This window comes from Gopherus flavomarginatus, chromosome 5, assembly GCF_025201925.1.
Source record: "Gopherus flavomarginatus isolate rGopFla2 chromosome 5, rGopFla2.mat.asm, whole genome shotgun sequence".
NCBI classification, from domain to species: domain Eukaryota; kingdom Metazoa; phylum Chordata; order Testudines; family Testudinidae; genus Gopherus; species Gopherus flavomarginatus.
The window spans coordinates 51,542,143-51,566,747 of record NC_066621.1 but is presented as its reverse complement, the minus strand read 5'-3'; the positions used below and the strand labels follow the sequence as shown (position 1 = coordinate 51,566,747).

At 42.9% G+C, this 24,605-nt stretch overlaps 1 protein-coding gene across 1 annotated transcript in view; it reads right to left on the bottom strand.

The window, feature by feature from the left end:
• Positions 1 to 23,571, bottom strand: part of KCNQ1 (potassium voltage-gated channel subfamily Q member 1) — a 570,329-nt gene extending 546,758 nt beyond the window's left edge. Inside the window, exon 1 of the mRNA XM_050953696.1 lies at positions 22,977 to 23,571. Within this exon, the coding sequence (XP_050809653.1) occupies positions 22,977 to 23,371 (395 nt within the window). The 5' untranslated portion in view covers positions 23,372 to 23,571. The remainder of the gene's footprint in view (positions 1 to 22,976) is intronic.
• Between the last annotated feature and the right edge of the window lie 1,034 nt (positions 23,572 to 24,605).

The window sequence follows — 24,605 nt, the reverse complement described above, 5'->3', positions numbered from 1 at the left end:
TTCACATACCTGTCATAGTGCATCATGCCTTCACCCACACCATGCTGAGTCTCTTGAATCAGTTTCAAATGAATGTACGGTGTTACGGCTACATATGAGCCAGACAAAATGGACCATCCTCTGAGTTGTTGTGAAGATAATTTCCATCATGTTTGTGAGGCACTCAGATACTAAGGCGACGAGTGCCACAGAAATCACCATCCATCCTATGCGCTGGATGAGTAATGCCTATGCACCAGCAGTAAGATTAAGGTTGCGAGGCTACCTTCATTATGCCATTTGTTAAATCTGAGGACTGCTTTATACAACCACAACATTCTATTAACCTGGTTTTTAGCATGAAATACTAAATAGAATTATGATTAAATAATAATTATCCAAGCTAAAAGCTGTCACAGTTCATAACAGGCAGAGAAAATAAGAGCCACGAAAGCTGTAATCCCTAATGCACGTGAATCTGGCAAGAACTGTGCTGGCATCATGTGTTTAATCTGAATATTTATGCTTATATACACATGTGCCTTCCATATGTAAAACAAAGTCAAAACAGAAAACTCAAAGAGATTGTTGAGCAGTAGATGTCAGATGCCCTGATATCTTAGAAATTGCTGAGCCAACAGGTTTACTCCGTGGAAAGTGTTGTGATATCATCTTGTACATTCTGGACCACTGATAAGATAACAGCATATAATCACATGGAATTTATTCTCACTATTGTTATACAAATATACACTTCTTTATATCCTTGTGACGTTTACCTACATTACTGTGTTTTCTAGGACGCAGGCGAATGAGCAACAAGTGAAATAACCCTGAAAGATCTTATGAAATAGTCTGGAAGAGAGGATTTGCTTAAATTTGTGAAGGTCAGGGAAAGCTTCTCTCTACAGGACACAAACCAAGCACTGGTTCTGCACATGGATCCAGCTGGGATGATCAGATGATCCCTCCCCTGAGGAAGTGTGGAGAAGGTGTCATCTCCACAAAACTGTCCCCTACTTCCACTGCCCTGCATGGTAAAGTGGTCATGGGGGCTTCATTGACTTAAGGGAATGGGATCAGGGGATTCTGCCACTTCTTGCAGCACTTTCCTTTATTCTGCTCCTGGATCTGCTTCTGGCAGAAGGAGAGACAGCTTTAGTTCCAATTATAGTTATACTAGGATACTTTGCCTTTGGTCCCCTCCCTGGCTGCTACTGAACAAGAGGATCCACTCAGCAGTGTGATTTGTGCTGAAATTATACTGCCAAGAAGGCGCGGCAGCCATCTTTTGGAACCAGCTCCTGTCTGAGCAGAAAGGGGTTCCCTTTCCCACAGGACCCTGATATCTGTTGGACTGGAAAGGAGCAGAGTGTCCATAATCTGGCTCACCCTCCCCAACCTACTCCTCCCAGAGGCGGTATAACCAAGGAAAGTCCATGAGGAGTCCTAGGAGGTTTCCATTCTTGGTACATGCAACTGAGGAAGGCATGCTTCATGCTTTTGAGAACAATTCAATCTGGATAATAAGAACGTATTGAGAGGGGTAAAGAATTCATCAAGGAAAGAAAAGAAGCAGAAATGAAGTAGAGGTGGGTGGACAAGCAACAATGGCAAGGTGTGTGAGAAACCGATTTTAAAACTGTTCCTAAATTACATAATAATGGACGCTGCAGCACATCCAGCTTCTGGAAACATACGTAAGCCACTCAAAATTCTCTCCCATACTTTTTCATATTGCAACAGAAATTCTCCTGGGGAAGTGTAGCCACATATAATGTTTGGGGGTACAACATTCAGCCCCCAAACAATTACCTGATTACTATTATTTCTTATGTTTTTCATATGAAATCATTTCCTCTAGTTTTGTTTTATAGGATTCCTGTTCTTCAGATCACTTTTTATTGAAATAGAACTGATTTAACAAAAGCTAGAAAACCAACCCCAGACATACAAGTGGTGCTCCAAATTTACTATTCAGTTTGTTTACAACTGCAACATAGCATTAAGAATGCAATAAAAGTTATACAAAAATATCTACTGAACGGTGAAAAGTCAGCTACTTTTATACTCAACACTTAAAGGCCTAAATTTTCAAGAGACTAGTGATTTTGGGTACCTCAGTGTTGGGGTGCCCAACTTGAGACAGAGCTTTCTCAGGGGCTGGCCCAAGATTATGGAATGAACTCCCATAGGAAGTAAAGACCACAAACATCACCACTTTTCCCTCTAAATGCAAGGTACATTACTTTATTCTTGCCTTCTCTAATATATAGCAACATGTGTATGTGTATACACACACACATACACAAATAAGAATTTCAGAACAAAACACTCCACACACTTCTATTTTTGGGTGAGAGATGAGAAAACAGATATGTGACAAATGTTAGTCACATTGCTTACTGCATTACTGAAAGGCACTCCGATACAATGGTGATGAGTGCAGTATAAGAACCTACACAGAATAGAAATCTTAATGGTTCAGCACTTTCTGAAAAATCAGGCCTCTTTTAAATATCTCAAATTAAGTGTCCAAAACTCTAATCATATTTGAAAGGACAAGCATGGTTGAAAAGAGAGTTCTTCTAAATGTAATACAAACAGCAATGTTCATGATACTTTTAAGGCACCAATCCTGGAACACTTATGCATGTACTTAAGTTTATTTACACACATACTCTGCTAAAAATCAGTGGGGGTACTCAAGTAGTAAAGTTAAGTATGTACTTAAGTGTTTGCCGGATTAGAGCCTAAGTATTAATGAAAACATAGTTAACCATGACCCTATACTACTGGGAACCTAATCACCTTCATTGTAACAGTGTATGAGAAACAGAATGAGAAAACTAACTACAGTAAAAGCTGTTTTATCTGGCACTTCACCAACCGGAAAGCTCTCTAAACCATCATTTCTGATCTTCATTGAAAGTCCAGTTTATAGTCCCAATGGCATGGGCCAGCAGCGGGTTAGGGCATGGGAGGGGGTGTGGGACGCAGGCTCTGGTAGGGAGTTTCAGTGCAGGAGGGGGTTTGAAGCGCGGGAGTTGGTACAGGGTACTAGACGCAGGGCCACTCACCTTGGATGGATCCCCGCAAGCAGTGATCTGTCCCAGCTGCTCCTAGGAGGAGGCGCGGTAGGCAGCTCTGCATCCTGCCTCTGCCTGCAGGCACTGCCCTCACAGTTCCTATTGGCCGCTGTTCCCGGCCAATGGGAGCTGCAGAGCCAGCGCTCAAGGAAGGGCGAGGACAGCGCACAGTCATCTGCCATGTCTCCACCTAGGAGCAGCCAGGACAGGTCACCACTTGCGGAGAGCTGCTCGAGGTGAGCGCCCCTTGGATCTGGCACCCCACATCTGCTCCCACGCCCCAGACCCTCTCCCCCACCCAAACTCCCTCCCTCTTAGTTAACTGGCATTTTTCACTTAGCAGCACTCCCTATTTCCCCAACATGCCGGATAAAACAGCTTTTACTGTAGAAACAAGACCATTCAGCAACAGTTTACCATGCAAAGAGAATAAGTATATTTATGGTGCCATTAGTGATGCTGGGTATGAAAATTCACTTTTAAAAAAAACATATTGAGATTTCCTCTTACAATTAAGCAATTCACCAGAGGAATATTTAAGAAAAGAATAACGGTACGACAATTTTTTGATTTTTCAGCAAGTTGTCTCAAAAAGAAACCAAGCAGGGGAAACCATAATGGCATGTGCTTTCTCCTCTTCATTCGTTCTAGGAGAGAGAACCAGTCTGGAGCAGTTTTGTTACACAATCATCTGATGCAATTTGTAAGTATGAAGGACAAAACCCACATCGTCTAAAATGAAACTGGGAACACTAAGGTCTCTTCTCCACTGAGTATACACATTAATTCCAAAGAGTGCTAGGAGGAGTTATCCCTACACAAAAAGGAAGAGAAAAAACTAGGCACCTAGACATTCCATTTCAGTCATTGGATTCCACTAGCAATGAGATAGCAGCTTTCAATTTTATATGATCATGGTTACAGAACTGAATTATCAAATGACACATTTATATCATAACAACTCAGTAGATAATAGTGAGAAGAATAGATGAGATTCATATTGCCATTAAAGTTATCAATATGAAACATAAAAAGATCTGAATCAATATTTGCAGAAGCAAGAGAAAATACAATGGAAGAGATGCAGATATTCAGAATGATACATCTATTTTGGTTTTGTTCAAAATTTTCAAGTTTTATAAAAAAAAGTCACACTTTCTAGGCAGGAATATATAAAACAGATACCTAAAATAATAATTACATAAAACTAAATCGTACAGGCACAACAGTAGCAATGTCTATTATTAAAGCTGCAGACAATTTCCCTGTAACTCCATTTTCAGTTCCTTACAACTTTTGCGAACTTTAATTTTTTGGGTTGTGGTTTTCCATGCTTCAACTGGTGTGCGCCTCAGGCTGAGGTTTTTCTGAAAATTTAATCAAAAATGATTTAGCCATTTTTAAGAAAGTGGTAAATCAAAAATAGATAGTTTTGCTACATGAACAGCTTTATTACTTGAGGAGTTTGGAGAATGAACTTAAAATTTGGTGGAGAGGTACCCCTGAGGTCAAAGAAGTGGCTGTCACTATCCCTTTGTGATCTTCCAGAAAACACTATCCTGGCCACTATGGATGTAGAAGCCCTCTACACCAACATTCCACAGAAAGACAGACTACAAGCCGTCAGGAACAGTATCCCCAATAATGTCACAGCAAACTTGTTGGCTGAACTTTGTGACTTTGTCCTCACCCACAACTATTTCACATTGGGGGACAATGTATACCTTCAAGTCAATGGCACTGCTATGGGTACCCACATGGCCCCACAGCTCTCGTCCCCTAATGCCCCTACTCTACTTGACCTACATTGATGACATCTTCATCTTCTGGACCCAAGGAAAAGAAGCCCTTGAGGAATTCCACCATGATTTCAACAATTTCCATCCTACCATCAACCTCAGTCTGGACCAGTCCACACAAGAGATCCACTTCCTGGACACTACAGTGCTAATAAGTGATGGTCAAATAAAAAACACCCTATACCGGAAACCTACTGATCGTAATACTTATCTACATGCCTCCAGCTTTCATCCAGACCACATCACATGATCCATTGTCTACAGCCAAGCTCTAAGATACAACCGCATTTGCTCCAATCCCTCAGACACAAACACCTACAAGATCTCTATCAAGCGTTCGGAAAACTACAATATTCACCTGCTGAAGTGAAGAAGCAGATTGACAGAGCCAGAAGAATACCCAGAAGTCACCTACTCTAGAACAGGCCCAACAAAGAAAATAACAGAACGCCACTAGCCATCACCCTCAGCCCCTAACTAAAACCTCTCCAGCACATCATAAAGAATCTACAACCTGTCCTGAAGAATGATTCCTCACTTTCACAGATCTTGGGAGACAGGCCAGTCCTCGCTTACAGACAGCCCCCCAACCTGTGGCAAATACTCATCAGCAACCACACACTACATAACAAAAACACTAACCCAGGAACTTATCCTTGCAACAAAGCCTGTTGCCAACTCTGTCCACATATCTATTCAAGGGACACCATGATAGGACCTAATTACATTAGCCACACTATCAGGGTTCACCTGCACATCTACCAATGTGATATATGCCATCATGTGCCAGTAATGTCCCTCTGCCATGCACATTGGCCAAACCAGAAAGAATAAATGGACACAAATCAGACGTCAAGAATTATAACATTCAAAAACCAGTTGGAGAACACTTCAACCTCCCTGGTCACTCAGTTACAGACCTAAAAGTCGCAATTCTTCAGCAACAAAATTTCAAAACCAGACTCCAACGAGAAACTGCAGAACTGGAATTAATTTGCAAACTGGACACCATTAAATTAGGCTTGAATAAAGACTGGGAGTGGATGGGTCATTACACAAAGTAAAAACTATTTCCTCATGCTAATTTTCCCCTACTGTTACTCACACCTTCTTGTCAACTGTTGAAATTGGCCATCCTGATTCTCACTACAAAAGTTTTTTTCTCCTGCTGATAATAGCCCACCTTAATTGATTAGTCTCGTTACAGTTGGTATGGCAACACTCATTTTTCATGTTCTCTGTGTATATATATATCTTCCTACTGTATTTTCCACTTCATGCATCCGATGAAGTGGCTTTTAGCCCGTGAAAGTTTATGCCCGAATAAATTTGTTAGTCTCTAAGGTGCCACAAGTACTCCTCGTTCTTTTTGCTGATACAGACTAACATAGCTACCACTCTGAAATTATCCCTTTGAATACTGATATCCAGATTGTCCAAGCTATACAATTTGGGGGGCAGCGGCAGGAGGAAATCACCATTTCACCAACTTGTTTTTCACTTGCTCAGTTCTGAAAGATCACTGAGGCCCCACTGAGTCCTCTGCATAGTTTCATAACAAGCACACACAGTTATAGCTCCCAACTGAACACACACAAGGTGGATCTCCTCTTGCTGCTTCCCCCCAGCAAAATCCCCTTTGTGCCAGGAGAAAAGGAAAACTGGGCTGGGAGCCAGGGGCTCAATCCTCAGTTGTGTTGAATGTGAGAGTAGAAAGGTAGCTGTAAACCAGCTTTCCCACTCCCACAGTCTTGGGCTGACTGGGGGCTGTAACAGCCCCCAATTTAACTTAAAGAAACCTCAGGGCTAAAATGCCTTCAGATCGTTAGATGAAAAGAGCTGGAGAAGGATTATTATAACATGAGCAAAGCAGAGAATGTGATTTCTTTACCTTAGTTATTAAACAACACCCTTGGTTCCTATTTGCATTTTTTAAGCAAGCGAAAAAGAGACTAACAAGAAACCCACATCATCCCTAATAAGTTTTCAAGTAGCCATGTCAAATTACCAGTAAGATGACAGTGAGTGAAGGCTTGTGAATACATCTGTCTTTCCAATTATCATAATTATTTGTATTACAGTGAAGGCACATTGTGTGAGGCACTGCACAAACATATAGGAAGATCCTGTTTCTCTGTATGAAGAGTTTTGTCTAATCAAGAGACCTATTCATTTTTCTGCAGTTAAACAAGCCCCATGAGCCTAAACTGCAACTGTCAGCGTTTCAATGTATCTGAATCTCCCATTTAACCTCTTGATAGGGGCAAGATGTTTTCTTCCTGCATCTGAGACAGTGTTTTTCCAGCTGGAACTGAATAGCCAAGCATCCACAGGCTTTATATCATGCCACTAATGTACTTTCAATTGTCCATTAATCACACAAGTCAGTTACTACACAGTTTAAATTGTGTGCAAAGCACACTGCATGTGTCTTCTATTGCATATGTTGGCACTGTTTGCTGCAATAAATCCAGGGCTCAGATACCTGGAACTAAGCCAAATTGTTTCATTACAACCGAGTCACAATTTTTGCTGTGCTTAGATTGCAATGAAGGTTGTCAAAGAGGCCTATCTATAGAGCATTCCCAAATTTTCCTAGTACTTGTGGAGCTGCATAGAGTAAAGCTGCCAGACTTGCCCAAGCAACCATTTGACATATCTGGGGCAATGTCAACACGATGCCCATTGGTTTTCTTAAGATCATTCGTGTTGACACTTCAGAAGGCTGGCAGAATTGTTTTTCTAGAGCAGAATGCCTAACAAATATAACTCCACTAAGTGCACGCTTTGTACGGATGATAATGTTCATCAGCTGCTCCCAGGAATTAGAGGACAGGTATTCCAAAAACAACTCTCACACACAAAAAAACAGACAAGTGGAGACTATTTTTTCAAGCTCTTATGCCAAGCCCAGAAAACTGATATATGGACTGTGATAATAGACAGACTTTGAGACACTATAATCATCCTACACTTTTCCAGCCACTTTCAGTTTGAAGGACCTAGCACAGGTGGGGTTGGTCGAGCTATCTATTAATAAGGTTGCCCAATGCTTCCCATCATAAGACCTGGTTTTCCATTGCATAAAAGTATACCAAACTTGAATGGTTTGGGCTGAAATTGTCCATGCTGGGTGTCTCTCTCAGGCTAGCTTTATTTTTGGAAAATTTCAGCCAAACAGTGCAGCCATTTCCAAGAATGAGGTTAATGGAAAATACATTGTTTTGCTCATTTTTAAAAATTCAAGAGACTTTTTCTTTGAGAAGTTCTAGTGGGGACTTGAAATTTGGCGGGAGTAGCCTATGTGTGAGGTATGTGCCTATCCCTGTGAAAATCTGCTCTAATTTGCTTGTTAGATACCTTTGAAAAATTTCTCTTTACACATGGTCATTAGAGACTTGCTAGAGCTTTGCAGTTAAGTTGCAGACAGAATTTGTTGGCACTGAGCATGCTCCAGCCTAGGGCCAAGCAGGACTTTCCTTGTGATTGCTCAGTTCCGGGCACTGCAATGAAAATCAGAAGCCTGCCCCTCTTAAGCTCTCAGTGACTGCACTGCTGGGCCCAGGTGCCATGGAGGAGAAATCTGCCTGATTCTAATGCAGATGGAACAAGAGCTGGATCTGGGGAGGAAGGCTGGTGGGAGGAGACTGGGACTGCAGACTCAGAGAGAGGGGGAACGGAAGGAGAGCTGGACTGGGAGTTGGGGTAAGAGGGAACCTGGAACTGGATGGACAAGATGACTGGGGCTCTCAGCCAGGGAGAGAAACAGTGGTGCAACTGGGGGAGCCAGCGTGTATGGAGAGGAAGCCAGGATTAGTTGCTGGGGGAAACTGAACAAGAAGATTAGGACTGTGGGGTCCTGCGGGGATCCGTTCTGGGTCTGGTTCTGTTCAATATCTTCAAGTTTGTGGATGATACCAACCTGGGAGGGGTTGCAAGTGCTTTGGAGGATAGGATTAAAAATCAAAATGATCTGACAAACTGGAGAAATGGTCTGAAGTAAATAGGATAAAATTCAATAAGGACAAATGCAAAATACTCCATTTAGGAAGGAACAAATCAGTTGCACACAAGCAAAATGGGAAATGACTCTCTAGGAAGGAGTACTGCGGAAAGGGATCTGGTGTCATGGTGGAGCACAAGCTAAATATGAGTCAACAGCATAACACTGTTGCCAAAAAAGCAAACATCATTCTGCGATGTATTAACAGGAATGTTGTAAACAAGAAATGAGAAGTAATTCTTCTGCTCTACTCCACACTGATTAGGCCTCAACTGAAGTATTGTGTCCAGTTCTGAGCACCACATTTCAGGAAAGATGTGGACAAATTGGAGAGAGTCCAGAGAAGAGCAACAAAAATTATTAAAGATCTAGAAAACATGACCTATGAGGGAAGATTGAAAAACTGGGTTTCTTTAGTCTGGAAAAGAGAAGACCGAGAGGGCACATGATAACAGTTTTCAGGTACATAAAAGGTTGGTACAAGGAGGAGGGAGAAGAATTGTTCTTCTTAACCTTGGAGGATAGGACAAGAAGCAATGGGCTTAAATTGCAGCAAGAGAGGTTTAGGTTGGACATTAGGAAAAACTTCCTAACTGTCACGGTGGTTAAGCACTGGAATAAATTGCCTAGAGACATTGTGGAATCTCGATCATTGGAGATTTTTAAGAGCAGATTGGACAATACTTAGTCCTGCCATGAGTTCAGGGGACTGGACTAGATGACCCCTCGAGGTCCCTTCTAGTCCTATCATTCTATGATTCTATAACTGTGAACGAGTCGGGGAGGAGGGTAGAACTGACAAGGAGCAAGGCTGCAGGGGTAGACCTGGGATTGGCTGGGCAAAGAAACTGGGACAAGATGTGGGGGAGTGGGAAATAATGAACAAATAGCATGGGGATGGAGAATGAGACCGTGAGGCAAGGGTGCAGAGGCTTGGAAAGGAAAAGACAGATCAAATGAGGAGTTTGGGGTGTGGAGACTGGGAATGGCTTGGCATGGAGACTGAGCCAGGGGGTAGGGGTGAGACTGGGAGTGGCAAGTCTAGGGCTGAGACTCGGACTTGCTGAGCAAGGAGCCTGGGAGCTTGAGGAGTGGAAACTAGGATTGGCTAGATGAGGAAAATAGGATAAGGAGTCAGGTGTGTGGAAGAGACAAGATGGAGCAAATGAGGCAGAAGGGTCAAGCTTGGGAGAGAATGGACAGAAAAGCTTTTGCCCACTAGAGCACACAGTCCTCCTGAGCCTGAAATGGAACCCAAGATTCCTGAGTCTCACCATTCCTCTGCTGTAGGCAAACATCTGTGAAAACCATCAAAAAAGTGTCCCATCCACCTCCCATGCTGGTCCACACAGAAGATGACAAGTACTACTGCTACCAGTTACTCACAAAACAACCCTGTTAAAAGAACATTATTAAGGTTGCAAAGTCCAGTATTTAACAATTAGGAAATGCCAGAATGATTTTGACCTGCTTGTGCATATGCCTTACGTCACAGTCTTTAGACTATTATTTTTCCACAGATTCCCCACCACCACCACATACACCCCATTTCTGATGCAGTATGAACCCTGCTTAGCTCGTCAGAGCCAAGAGATCACAGCACAAGATGGCAGGGTGTAGGCTTTTCCATGTGACTGCTTCAGGCAGATGTTTTAAAGCCTGAGTTCAGTCAGTTCTGACATTGCTCCTTTAATCTTCACAACTACTACTAAAGCTGGAGTTTCCTCTCAAAAAGCATTTTAATTACAAAACCTCCAGGCTTCCACTTTCCTTCCCTGGACTGACATTTGTGCAAAAGCCATTTCCACTGCTTCCTCATTAATACAATAGAAACTGGTAGTATAACTGCCATTGGCACAGTGGCATCAGTCAATGCTGAGCAGAACTAAAGCAGGTTTTGCTGCCACATGGAGCGATCTCAATGCCTCACTGTATGTCTAATGGTTTGTTGTTCTCCCTGATAGCGTTCTTTTAGTAATTAGCTACCAAAGGAGAAGGCAGTAGTAAATCAAGCCTATTAACATGGCTTAGTACTGTCTCCCATTCCCCATCCTAGTTCCTGCTAGTGTCTTATTCAGTACCATTTGGAAAGAAGAATTGGAACACCCTTGTCCTTTCTTATTTGTTATTTGTTATTTCTGTACTTTCAGGAGGCCAGAGTTCAGTTTCTCTCTTTATCACTGAAAATCATCCGTTTATGCTGAATTAAGAGTCTGATTATCTTAAATGAAAACAGATGTTATTAAAAATTACAGAAAGAAAGAAAGAAAGAACAAGGGGATAGATATAAAGAATAGCCACATGCCTTGTCAAATCCAATGGAAAATTTTGTGAGGGAGGATCTAAATTTGAATTACACCATATTGTAGTTGAGAGAAAAGTCTTTAGTCTATCTGACACAGGAACAACAAAACCCTCTCTCTGTCAGAGCTTAATAGATTAGATGTTCCCTCAAAATGTCTCCAATTTGTGTTTGTTTTATAGCCCCCATCTTGTTTGCCAAGTGTTAACATATAGCATTATTCATTTCCTAATACCTGATCAAAAGGATTAAAAGCCATTTGAATCTTGTTTGGATGCTTCTTATTTCTTTCTGCTTTCACACACAGTGGCCATGTTTGTCACAGGAAATCTGCTCTCATTAACAAAATGAAACAGTTTAGGTCTGGGATATCAGTTTAGGACAAACAATGCATTTTCCTTCTCCTAAGCATACATCTAAGTAGCATAAGTGCATACTTCCTTAGCGCAGATAATCATTATAGCCTTTTGTTCAGTTTCACACCTTCTAGTAAACATGTCTAAGGCCTTTTTGGATTGGTTCCTGCTCAGACGGGTTTGAGTCTACAGCAGTAATAAGAATTAGTGAGAAAACAGGTATCCAACAAATTTTAAAATCATGTTAGTTGTGACCACATAAGTCACATGCTCAGACACTACCACTGCAAGAAGTATAACTGGTTGTTTTAGCATAGCAAATAGCCCTGACCCAATAGTACTCTGCCTGCAAGTGGTGTTCTTTTGCTGGATTGTTTCTCCTCTATCTCATCCACAATGCTGGATACAAAAGAAGAGGAAGTAGCAGCAACATCACACGGCTGTAACAGCAGTCTAGACGATGTTACAGTATTGCAGAGTGCAAACCAAACAGCAGTGGCTAGGGCCCATTAACTTGGTATTGAGATATTCTTGTCACTATGTAAACAATGAGAGACTGAGCATTCAAACCTAATTGACTAGGGCATTGGGACAAGCAGGGAAGACTTATTTGGGAGCAGTGAGTAAGGTTTGCTTTTAATGCCCTCTAATCCAGACAATACAGTCAGGGTAAGGTGCTCCTGTACATTAGACAGGCACCCTCTGCTGAGCCATCTTTACCACACAGCCGACAAATTAAGACTGTAGACTAAGGAGAGAGCAAAAAGGGGAGGGAGGGTATGAGCCAACATTGAACCAAGAAACAATACCACTTTGTCTCCCCTTCATCCTCATCCTCCCACACACGTACTCCTTCTCACCTGTGCTATCCAAAATATAAATGTGTGGCCACTGCACAAGAATAACCCTCTGATGAGAAAGATATAAAGTGAAAAACAAATTCTCTTTCTGGTAGGAATAACAAGTATCAGTGTGCTACTAGAGCAAGGTTTCTCAAACTGGGGGTCGGGACCCCTCAGGGGGTTGCTGGGTTATTACATGGAGGGTCGTGAGCTGTCAGCCTTCACCCCAAGCCCCGCTTTGCCTCCAGCATTTATAATGGTGTTAAATATATAAACAAGTGTTTTTAATTTATAAGGGGGGGGTCGCACTCAGAGGCTTGCTATGTGAAAGGGGTCACCAGTACAATAGTTTGAGAACCACTGTACTAGAGGGTCTTACAACAGCATGAAGCACAATAAGGTCCTGGTCCATGAACAGGGTTCCCAGGCACAACAGTAACACAATTACATACCAGTTACAACTAGTGCTTAAAACCAGCACCTACCCACCCAGGCACATAAGGAGGAAAGAAACAGACCTATCCACTCCATCTCCGGCTTGACTGCAAGAATAACCTGCCTCTCAGTAGATACATGCAGATACACTGGGTATTCTCCAAAAGAATAAACAACCTTACGTATACTTCAAGCAAACACAAAATTTGAATGTGGTGCCAGTCACACCTATTGGCAACATTTTTTAAAACGACATGGTGACTTACAAGACTATAAGTATGTAAAAACACTACTCAGCTCCAAGATAAGTGCACTTACAAAAAATATTATAATTAACAGAAGACTTCACTGTGCATTTATTTTATATTACAAAGCGAAAGGTCCTGTTTTGTTAATCTCCTTGACTTCATCCATAGGTACAGAAAAAGTTCACAAGAGTAATTCATTTCATTTGGCTACTGCAAAAGCGATCGATAATGTCTCACTTGATAGGCTCCTTTTTAAAATATAACCTGTGCTAAGTGCTGGTTGAAACTGAAGAAAAAAAGCTCTATTGCAAAAGAGTTTTAAAAAACAATTAACTAAAGCAACAATGGTTTCCCACAGGGGTTTGTACACAGAACTCTGTTTTCAATTCTACATAATTGACCTAAGCAAAGAAACTAATAGTATTTCTTTCAAATTACAGGCAGCATAATGCAACAGGTGCACACTATAAATAAATAGGAGAAACACAGTTCATCTTTAAGAACAAGATAATTTAGCACTTAAAATGTATTATGAATATAAAACATTAAAATTGGGACTCAGGATCATGAATGGAACAGAAAACAAACATAAGTTTCAGCTTTAAATATTAGGTGTTGCCACTGGTATGGAGCAAGCCTTTTCTTAAAATTGGTGACAAAACCTTGAGGTGGAGAGACTGGATGGAGAGAGGAATTATGACTATGTCCCAGCTAACTGACAATGATAATTTAGAGGAACAAGGTGGGTGAGGTAGTATCTTTTATTGGACAAACTTCTGTTGGTGAAAGAGACAAGCTTTCAAGCTCCACAGAGCTCTTCTTCAGGTCTGTGGAGCTCAAAAGTTTCTCTCTTTCACTAACAGAAGTTAGGCCAATAAAAGATATTACCTCACCTACCCATCTTTCATATATCCTGGGACCAACACGGATACAATAACATGGCAAATAGCAGAAATTTTTGTCAGACAAAGAAAAAAACCTTCATTCCTGAACACCTTTTGCCTCCCATCAGCATGTCTCCAGAGAAAATCTACATTTGCTGGCAAAAATGAAAATAAAATTGCCTCTTCACAAATACTCTTGGAGCAAAACTGAGTTCTTTCACACAGCTCTACTATGGCCTAGATAAAAAAGCATAGATTGATATGTTTGCTTGTTTCTGCTTCTTGGTTTATTTGTTTTTGTGGGGAGGTTGGGGGGTTTTTTTGTTTGTTTGTTTTTACAATTTCTTGCATTTAAAAATTTTGAATGTATCACTTTTTATTATATGGCTTTCCTTTTTAATATAAAAGTGTTAAAATGTTTAGGAACAGACTTCAAACCACAAAATCCAAAGACACTATTAGTGAAGTCCAGAATGCTATCTATCTCTCACCTCCTTTGATTTACAAATCAAGATTCACACTTCTGGGAAACAAACATATTTGTCAAGGGTATAGGGGGAGTATATGCGCTGCATATGCATTAGTAGAAGTAAACAAATGGATGGGTTCTTTCTTTGAAAATGTGTTTTCACCATCTGTGCAGGGTACACAGGCCAGCATTCCAGAAATACACTTGGAAGCAGGAATTCAATATTGGGTTGGTTTGCGGTTACATGTCTTTCTTCATAGTACTATGTGAAAACACAACATCTTTAATAATTCATTATTAAAAAGTTTGACCCACAATGTAATAAGAATACTCTATCTGCCATTGTTTCTTATCTTTTATGCATACACACACACACACACACATGCAAACACACTGCTATGAAAAATTAGCAAACTGTGAATCTGCATTGCAGAGTTTTAAAAATAGCCTCTTGGTTCATATCTGCTGGCCAATCTGAGTGTGTGTAAACATCTTAGATTTCAAATAAACTAAATCATAATCATGACTGATTAAACCTGAAGTATACAAAGGCAAAGTAAATTGAGCCAGGTACACGCAACAGAATGAAGATAAGATAGAAGCTGGTTATCATACACAGGAACATAAGAGTTGCCATTCTATTCTAGATTGTTGTCTCTGGTTATGGCCAATACACTGTTCCTCAGAGGAAAATGCAAACTAAAAATACAATGCACCCAGCCACTAAAAAGTACTTATAACATGAACTATAATTCTAAAAGCAACTGAAATTATCCACAAAAAAAGTTTCTTAATTCCAGGGGGTTATCTGATTTTAAACTACTAAAGTAAAAAGGGTTCTTTCCTCATGTATTTTCAATAGATTTATTTCATTCATTCAGTCTTTGTCTCACATAGTTCTGCAACTTTTGTTGGTTATGAAAAGTCAGTTCCAACACAGGGACAAATATAGTCATAGGACTTCAGAGACCCTCTGCAAATAGCAGCAAAGAATCCTGTGGCACCTTATAGACTAACAGAGGTTTTGGAGCATGAGCTTTCGTGGGTGAATACCCACTTCCTCAGATGCATCTGAGGAAGTGGGTATTCACCCACGAAAGCTCATGCTCCAAAACCTCTGTTAGTCTATAAGGTGCCACAGGATTCTTTGCTGCTTTTACAGATCCAGACTAACACGGCTACCCTCTGATACTTGACACCTCTGCAAATAAATGAATTTAAGCCTTTCCAGTTCCTTTTCCCCATAGGGAGCACAAACAACTACTGCCACACACATCCATCTTACCTCTTGAAACTGATGTTTAGGAAGTGAGTGTCTTTGACAAGAGGTGCAGATGCTGGGAGGCCCATGGGACCACACCAACTCTACAAAATGTTGGGAAGTTTCTCTATAGCACTCTTCCTTTTCTCAGTTGTGGCAGCGGCTACAGCCAGGATTTGGTACTAATGGTAGGATCTTCTCTAACATATACCAGAGCTACTGAGTATGTTCTCACGTCGATACGTGAGAACTGATTCCCCAAGTAATCTCCACTTGTATTCATAGAAGCCGTACATCTAAATCTTCAATTACTGAGCTAAGTTTTATTTGCATTAGTAGTGTTTAGTGTGTGCACTCTAACCAATTTACCTGACAAGCCAAGAACAGGGAATAAATTAAAACCATTAAACTTAAAAGGATGTCGGAACAATTCACCTAGCAGAAATAACATTTTCTGTCACTTCTGGCTCATGATTTAGCTTTTTTATGTAGATATACGGCTTACTTAGTGATAAATGAATAGATGATTCCCAGTTCAACTCTCCTGACAAACTGTGCCCATCACCTATGACTAATGAATACAAAATACGATATTGCTTGAGCACAAAGATTTGTTTCTCATTCTGTCTCCTTTGAGGCAGTTCCCTTGCTTGGCCTGGGTGAAATAAGATATGGATCCTTCAAATGGCCTGGCCAGTGTCCAATTGTCTTAACCGGCAGCTGCCACTTCTGCTTATCCTGGATGATAAAAAAAAGAAAGAAAGAACACCTGGAACGTCTAAAAACAGAAACTGTCAGCACTTCTTTTGATGAGAGGAATCTGCCACACTATAGAACATGCAGTAGTTTGACCATTACTAAAGAAACAAATTACTCAGTGCTGGAGACCTTGCAAACTACCATCTAGTATCTAACATGCCTTTTCTAAGCAAGCTAATTGAGAAGTTAGTGACAAATAGTCTCTAATGCCAACTGTCAGCTGCCAGCATCCTGGATCCCTCTCAGTCAGGCTTCAGGCCAATCCATTAGTGCAACAGGTGCTGTCTCTGACCTTCAGTTCACAGGCAAGCCAAACACATCTGCAGTCATCCTGCTTCAGCCAGCACTTCACAGCACTTGACACCACTGAGCACCAAACACTCCTGGCCTACCTTCAAGAGGCTGCAGGTATGAATAAAAATGCCCTGAAATGCCTCAGGTTTTTCCCTTCAAACTGAACCCAGAGGGTTATTATGGGAGCTGTTCCTTCACCTCCACAGCCCTCACCTGTGCAGTCCTACAGGGCTCAAACCTCTCCTGATGTTACTCAACATCTCTAAGAAGCCATTGTGAGCTGGTGAAGCAACACAGGCTGAAGTGCCAACAGTTCACAGACAACATCCAGCTCTACATTTCCTTTATGTCAAATGTAAATAGCACCATATAAAGAGGCCACTCTAGCTAGAGGCAAGCTAGGCAGCTGCCTATGGTGACAGATGTGGCCCGACAACCCTTCCATCATGACATCCTTCTGAAACATCCTTCACTTGCCCTCAGCCATGGGGTCCTTTCCAACGTCTCGGTGCTATTGCATACCCAAATAGCCATGACAGCAAAAACTACCCTCTTTCTATCTGTGATTGGCCCGAACATCAATCCCATCTGCTGAGGCACAGGCTGGCCAGAATGATCTATGCATTTATCATCTCCACATTTGATTTGATTTTTGCAAATTATGGCTTGAAACAAAGCCACACACTCTGAAAATTAGAAGATTGGGCCAAAAGAAACCTGATGAGGTTCAACAAGAACAAGTGCAGAGTCCTGCACTTAGGACGGAAGAATTCCATGCACTGCTACAGACTAGGGACCAAATGGCTAGGCAGCAGTTCTGCAGAAAAGGACCTAGGGGTTACAGTGGACGAGAAGCTGGATATGAGTTGACAGTGTGCCCTTGTTGCCAAGAAGGCTAACGGCATTTTGGGCTATATAAGTAGGGGCATTGCCAGCAGATCGAGGGATGTGATCATTCCCCTCTATTCAACAATGGTGAGGCCTCATCTGGAGTAGTGTGTCCAGTTTTGGGCCCCACACTATAAGAAGGATGTGGAAAAATTGGAAAGAGTCCAGCGGAGGGCAACAAAAATGACTAGGTGGCTGGAGCACATGACTTATTAGGAGAGGCTGAAGGAACTGGGATTGTTTTGTCTGCAGAAGAGAAGAATGAAGGGGATTTAATAGCTGCTTTCAACTACCTGAAAGGAGGTTCCAAAGAGGATGGATCTAGACTGTTCTCTGTGGTACCAGATGAGACCATTACTCCTTGTTCTGTCAAGTTGCAGTGGAGAAGGTTTAGATTGGATATTAGGAAAAAACATTTTCACTAGGAGGGTGGTGAGGACTGTAATGGGTTACCTAGGGAGGTGGTGGAATCTCCTTCCTTAGAGGTTTTTAAGGCCAGTCTTGACAAAGCCCTGGCTGGGATAATTTAGTTGGGAATTGGTCCTGCTTTGAGCAAGGGGTTGGACTAGATGACCTTCTGAGATCCCTTCCAACCCTGATATTCTATGATTCTATGAAAATGCACCATTCTGTACAAAATGCAGCAGCCCACCTACTTAATAACACAGGTTACTGTGAAAACACAGCCTGGGTGCACCTGTCCCTGAATATGGAATCCTGTTCAAGGCTTCTCTGTCCTGATATTCACAGCTCTCCATGGGACTGGCCCTAGATCTGTGAGGGGGCATCTCTCCCTACATGACAGTGACCTCCCATGTCCCAGATAGCTACAGTCCAACACAACAATGCAACTGTTGTCCAGTGGAGGAAGGCTCACAAGTGAAGAAGACAGAACTTCCACGGGAGCTGAGCCTTGGCTGTGGAAATCACACCCACAAGACAAACTAATTAAGGCACTCACCACATGCACAACTAAATGCAGAACTCTTTCTTTCAACTTTGCTTTCCCTCTGTCAGTTCTTTGTGCACACAACACACAAAAACAATAAACTAATGAAGCTGTTTCTCCTACAAGCTGGGAAGGCAGAGAGAGAGATTGATATTTCTGTTTTTAAATATTTGAAGGACATGCAGATGATGATGGGGGCCACATAAAAAGACAGCATACCTCACACATAATCTACTAAAGTCCCTCACCAACTATAGATCTGCAGCTCACCCACAGTACATCCAATTCTATCAAAGAACCTCAGCTTGTCTGTTCAGTGTCCCACTTCCTCCGATGTAGAAACTAGGGTTGCCACCCATCCAGTTTTTACCCAGACAGTCCAGTTTTTGGCTTCTGTGTCTGGGTGACTCAGGGTTGCCAGGTGCCCGGTTTTTGTGGACAGGGCAACCCTAAAAGGCACCCAAACCAAAAGTCCGGTTATTGCGGGGTGGGGACAGGCGCGGGATCATTAACTTGCTCCAGCTCCTGCTCAGCCAGGACCATCTCCTACCTGCAGGCAGGCTCCTTGAGATGATCCAGTGAGCGACAGGGGGAGCAGGGGAGAGGAGCAAGCAAAAGTGCCTGGGCCTAGCAGGGAAGAGATGGAACAGGGACAAGGCCCAAGGGAAGAAGTGGAACTGGGGCAGGACTTTGAGGAGGAGAGGCGGGGCAGGGGTGGGGCCTCTGAGGTCTGGTTACCAGCAATTAGAAAGGTGGCAACCCTAGTTGCTAGAAACTGGAGCAGGGCAATGGCCATTGTGGATCAGGCCAAACATTCACCTAGTCCATTATCCAACACCCCTAACAGAACTGCCTAACCTCTGGCTTTTGGTCAGAGATACTGGCCCTGGGCTCTTTTCTACAGCTCAATGGCAACTCACTGCTGCATCCAGCTAGTCTAGCACCTGGCCAGGTTTTTTGCTCTGTGGAGTCATGAGAGACTTTTTCCTCTCAACCAATAAAAGCTGCTGTCTCCTCCAGCTGCTGGAGGTTGTCATCTAAAAAAAGCCCTCCTCTTGGTCCAGCCGCTCAGTGGTGAACAAGCACATTAGGGCTTTGGTTTGGGAAGGATGAGAGCCCCAAGGAGTCCAAGGAATCACAGGGAAAGAGGCAAGAGAGCTGAGAGGGGCACACACTGCAGACCAAAAATCCCAGAGGAAACCCAGGATGGGGGCAGGATTGCTGGAGATGGTTCAAAGAGAGTAGAGTCTGCTGCCCACAGCATACAGAAAAAAAGATAAGTTCGGCTCCCCCTGCTGGTAGAAGGCATCAAGTGTCAGGTTTCCAATAAAATAAATAAATAAAATCTTTACTTATGAAGGCCAGTCTTGGGAGGCAATGGGAGTGCACTGGGGAGGTAGCACCCTGCTGTTGTCTCCTTATAGCTACGCACCAGACATTTATCCAGGCACATTGAGGTATTTGAGAATATTTAGTATCACTGTCACTCATCAATTCACCTGAACAGTTCTTTTGGAGCAGTAGATGCTCACTGGGGTCAATGCTAACGCCATGCATTTGTGCGCTCACAGTCTTTCAACAAAAATTAAAAGTTTTCTGTGCACCCTATAATTCCATTCCTAAAACAGAATTACAGGATCTTAATTTTGCTGTCCCACCCCTCAAAAAATAACCCAGCAAATGAGACCAGCCCATACTGTTTACTAGCATACCTGCAAAATTAGGGCCAGATCCTCAGCTAGCATATATCAGCATAGCTCCATTAAAGTCAATGGAGTTATACCAATCTATACCTGCTGAGGATCTGGCCATAAGGTTTAAATTAAGGAAGCTCAGATACTATCTTCATTTCTTTCTTCAGTTGTATAACTCCAAAAGTGTCAAATTGTTCTCTCCCTAACTTAAAAAAAAAGGCAACAGAATTGTTCCATTTTTCACTGAGGAGAGAACTAACATGGCCCAATTACTGCCCATTTAAATCCGTGGATGTAGGTTTACACTCTGAAAATGGGCATGCCAATAAAACAGTAGCATGAATGTCACTGGCATGTTTTCTATTGAGGACACACTTGGCCATGACTTCTGCTCTTCATGTGTATCTTTCCTACACCCAGTATTAAGGTTAAAACTCCTAATAATTTTAGAAGATATCAGTGAAGATTTTCAAAAGTTATTTTGGGTACCTCAATTTGAGGCACATACAGCACTTATTTCTACAGATGAAAGATTCTGTATTTACTGTACAATACTATTTATAACCTTATTCTTTATTTCAAATAATGACTTTGATTATCAGAATTTTTTTTTAAAAAGTCACCAGAACTGACTTGGGTCCTGTTCCTAGGACTGGGCCCTTAAAACGCCAAAGATGCCAGTTCAGATAGAACCAGCCTGACCAGACAGAGAAACTTCTGTATTATGCAGCTTTCAAAAGTGATTTTATGACACACTAACATCAATTTTGCCTTCAGCCACTGGATCACTTTTTACCTAAATAAACTGATCCAAGACGTCCATAACATTTCTCCTGGATTTTATTACCTGGAAATAATATTGCAAATTGCTCAAAGGCTACGTAAACTCTTTATAACATCGAGATTAAAAAGCATTAATTTTTCATGCATATATTTGTAAGCTGCTGATGAACAACAGCACTGATCCGCCACTGTGTTGATTCAGGACTGGCACGTTGCTCCATGTGAAAGGACACTATAGACATTGTACATAATTCAGCACCTGAACACAGCTACAGCACAGAAGCTCTAGCATATTCCAGAACTCATCTTCTCTCTTAACTACAATCACCAGAAGTATTGGCACCATTATAAGCTTGAAGGAATGTAGTGAAGGACTGTCTCCACAATAGAATCAGGCCTGCTAAAGCTACAGTTGCCACTACAACATAACCGTCATCTATCTTCCTCCAGCGGAATTACAGCAGCAGAATAATGGAGTTGCCTAATGTGAAGGGGATGGTGAAAGAAATAATTGTAACTGATGGTGTAACTGAATAATTAATCATTATGTAAAATCCTTATTTGCATTAAAGAATGAACCATTTAAGATGTAACCTACTTTATCTCTTTCTATACCAACATGAAGAAACAAATAATTTATGTCAACTGTATGGGAATGTCCTGTTATGAAAGGCAACTGATGCTATGTTCTTATTCTAGTAAATATGTAAAATGTCTTCAGGTTCTTGAATTATTATTTTTTTAATAAAAGCCCGCTCTGACACATCTATAGGGCTGTTTTGGTTTCCTCATACACAATCTGGAATGCGATGCATATGGGCAAAAGTTTGATGTTCAATGCTTTTTATGCCTACCAGAAAACCGTAGTCAAGTATTACAATACTTAACAATTAAAGAAATTCAGTAAACCTCCTGCCAATATGTAGGTTCTGGGGAAAGAGGTAAAAGCCAGGCAAAGTGAGGAGGTGGGCTAATAAGCTAGACTTTCAATACAGGTGTCATTACTTCTCATTTCAGTCATTAAAAAAATGTTTGATGCAATATTTAGAAGGTACTGAGGGCCTAATTCTACTACCCTTACTCACTTTGAACCAGATTCTGATGCCCTTACCTACACTAACATTTTCCTCCTCCTCCCCCTGCAGGCCATGAGTCAATTAATTAACAGTCCCACTGATTTCAGTGGGACTACTTGCAGAGTGAGGCACTATGCAGTGTAAGAAAGGGTAACAGAATCAGGCCCAGAATAATTGTTCAAACAAGCATTAACAGACAGATTAAACTGCCCTCTGAAAAACAAAATTTATTTGCTCTGGTAACACCGCTGGAATAAGGAGTTCTCAACACTTCATGCCTTGCTCACCAAGAACAGTAATGAATGAATGGAACACACATAGGTCAAACACATTCATTAAAAATAGATACATGCCAGACTAGATAAGAAGATTTACATTTACTTGGCTAGGTAGATTTTGATTGTGAAACCTAAAATGAGAGCAGTTTAGAATCTGCAAAAGCCCTACATGGGTGCATATACACCTGACCCAGCAAAGTAAATTTTTGCTGGGACAGAGGGAGAGCAACAACACACTATTAACAAACACCACAACTAGGGATGTGAAATTTACCACAGATTGCTTTGTAAATCACTCTGCCTGGAGTCTGAAAGGCACCTTAGCTCAGTGCAGTTTGTCCTTTCCAAGAATAAGTCAGATCCTTCAACAACTGACTGTAATTGCAGTGTCAAAGTCTAGGACATATGCAACCCCCTGCTCCCCCTCCTGCCAGAGTAGTGCCTTACGGCAGCAGCATATGACCCCAAGCAGCTGTCAGGACATCAGGGAAGAAGGACATTGGAGGGCAGAGGGCGGGCTACACGAGTGGCACTGCCAGCAGCGGAGACCTCAGCGGCCCCCAGGGGGAAGCGGAGTTTACTACTCACACAGTGAAGTGATACACGAAGCACTTCCAGCCGGTGGGTCTCTCTAGGAAGTTATAGACCCTGCCTTGGATGTTGGTCCTGCTCAGCAGCGGTCTGCGGATGCTGTAGATGGAGACCCGAGGGTCCAAGTTGATGTGCGGCCGGGGGCAGTCCGTATTCACCACCACCATCTCTCTCTTGTACTGTGGCTCGCCCCGATCCGGATCCGCCGGCTGGCTGGAGTCCTGCTGCATCTGCTCCTGGGCGGGGGGCATAGGGGCGTAGTGGGCATTGGGGGTGTTTTCAGCCAGCTCCAGGGCGGAGGGCTTCTTGCTGGGAGTCATGCTCCCTTTCCGGGACCCAGGCAGCCGTCCCAAGCTCCAGCGTCGCTTTTCGGGCTTGGGGGAGGAGGTCATGGCCGGAGGGGCGTGGGGGGAAGAAGGAGGAGGAGGAGTGCGTGCGCTGAAGGAGGGAAAAGGGCAGCCACCGCAGGGGCGGGAGGCAGGTACACAGCCCCGGCGCTGCCCCGGGCAAGGAAGGCGGGAGGGACAGGCAGGCACTGCTGGGGAGTCTCTGCTACACCCTCCCCGCCTCCCGGAGCTCTCCTAGCCCGGCCCACCCCGGGGGACGGCCCCCGCCGGGAAAGGTACGAGGTCTCCGCCTCCCTGCCCTGCTGCTACCCAGGGGAGGCTCCGAGCCCGGGTGACCGCGGGAGCTGCCTGGCCCCCGGGTATTCCCCAGGCAGTTGGCCCGAACTGCTCACTCCTCCTGGCGCGCGTTCAAGCCCGCACCAGGCTTGCTCGGCGGGAGGGTGCCTGGCCCGCCGCTTGGAGCCGGAGTGTAAAGCAGAAAGTCCGCCATGGGCACTGCCCGCTCCAGGGGCCGGGGCAGGTCAGGCAGTGCCCCACAGCTCGCAGCATTGCCCTCCTGCCTGCCGGTGGCAGCGGAGAAGGGGCCTGGGTGCTGCCTTGGGGTTGCACCAGGTGATGGGGATCTGATGGTCTCTGTGGGACAGATGAGCCATACACCAACCCTGGTAAGGGAAAGGAAAGGGCCACTCTTTTGGTTAAAAGAACAGGAGTACTTGTGGCACCTTAGAGACTAGCACATTTATTTGAGCATAAGCTTTCCTGGGCTACAGCCCACTTCATGGGATGCATAGAATGGAACATACAGCGAGGAGCTATCTCTACACCTATAGAGAACATGAAAAGGTGGGCGTTGCCCTACCCATTCTAAGAGGCTAATTAATTAAGATGAGCAATTATCAGCAGGAGAAAAAAAAACTTTTGTAGTGATAATCAAGCTGATCCATTTTAGGCAGTTTGACAAGAAGGTATGAGGGTACTTAACATGGGGAAATAGATTCAGTGTGTGAAATGGCTCAGCCATTCCCAGTCTGTAGTCAAGCTTAAATTGATGGTATCTAGTTTGCATGTTAATTCAAGTTCAGCAGTTTATCTTTAGAGTCTGTTTTTTAAGCTTTCTGTTGCAAGATTGCCACTTTTAAGTCTGTTACTAAGTGACCAGAGAGGCTGAAGTGTTCTCCTACTGATTTTTGAATGTTATGATTCCTGATGTCAGATTTGTGTCCATTTATTCTTTTGCGTAGAGACTGTCCAGTTTGGCCAATGTACATGGCAGAAGGGC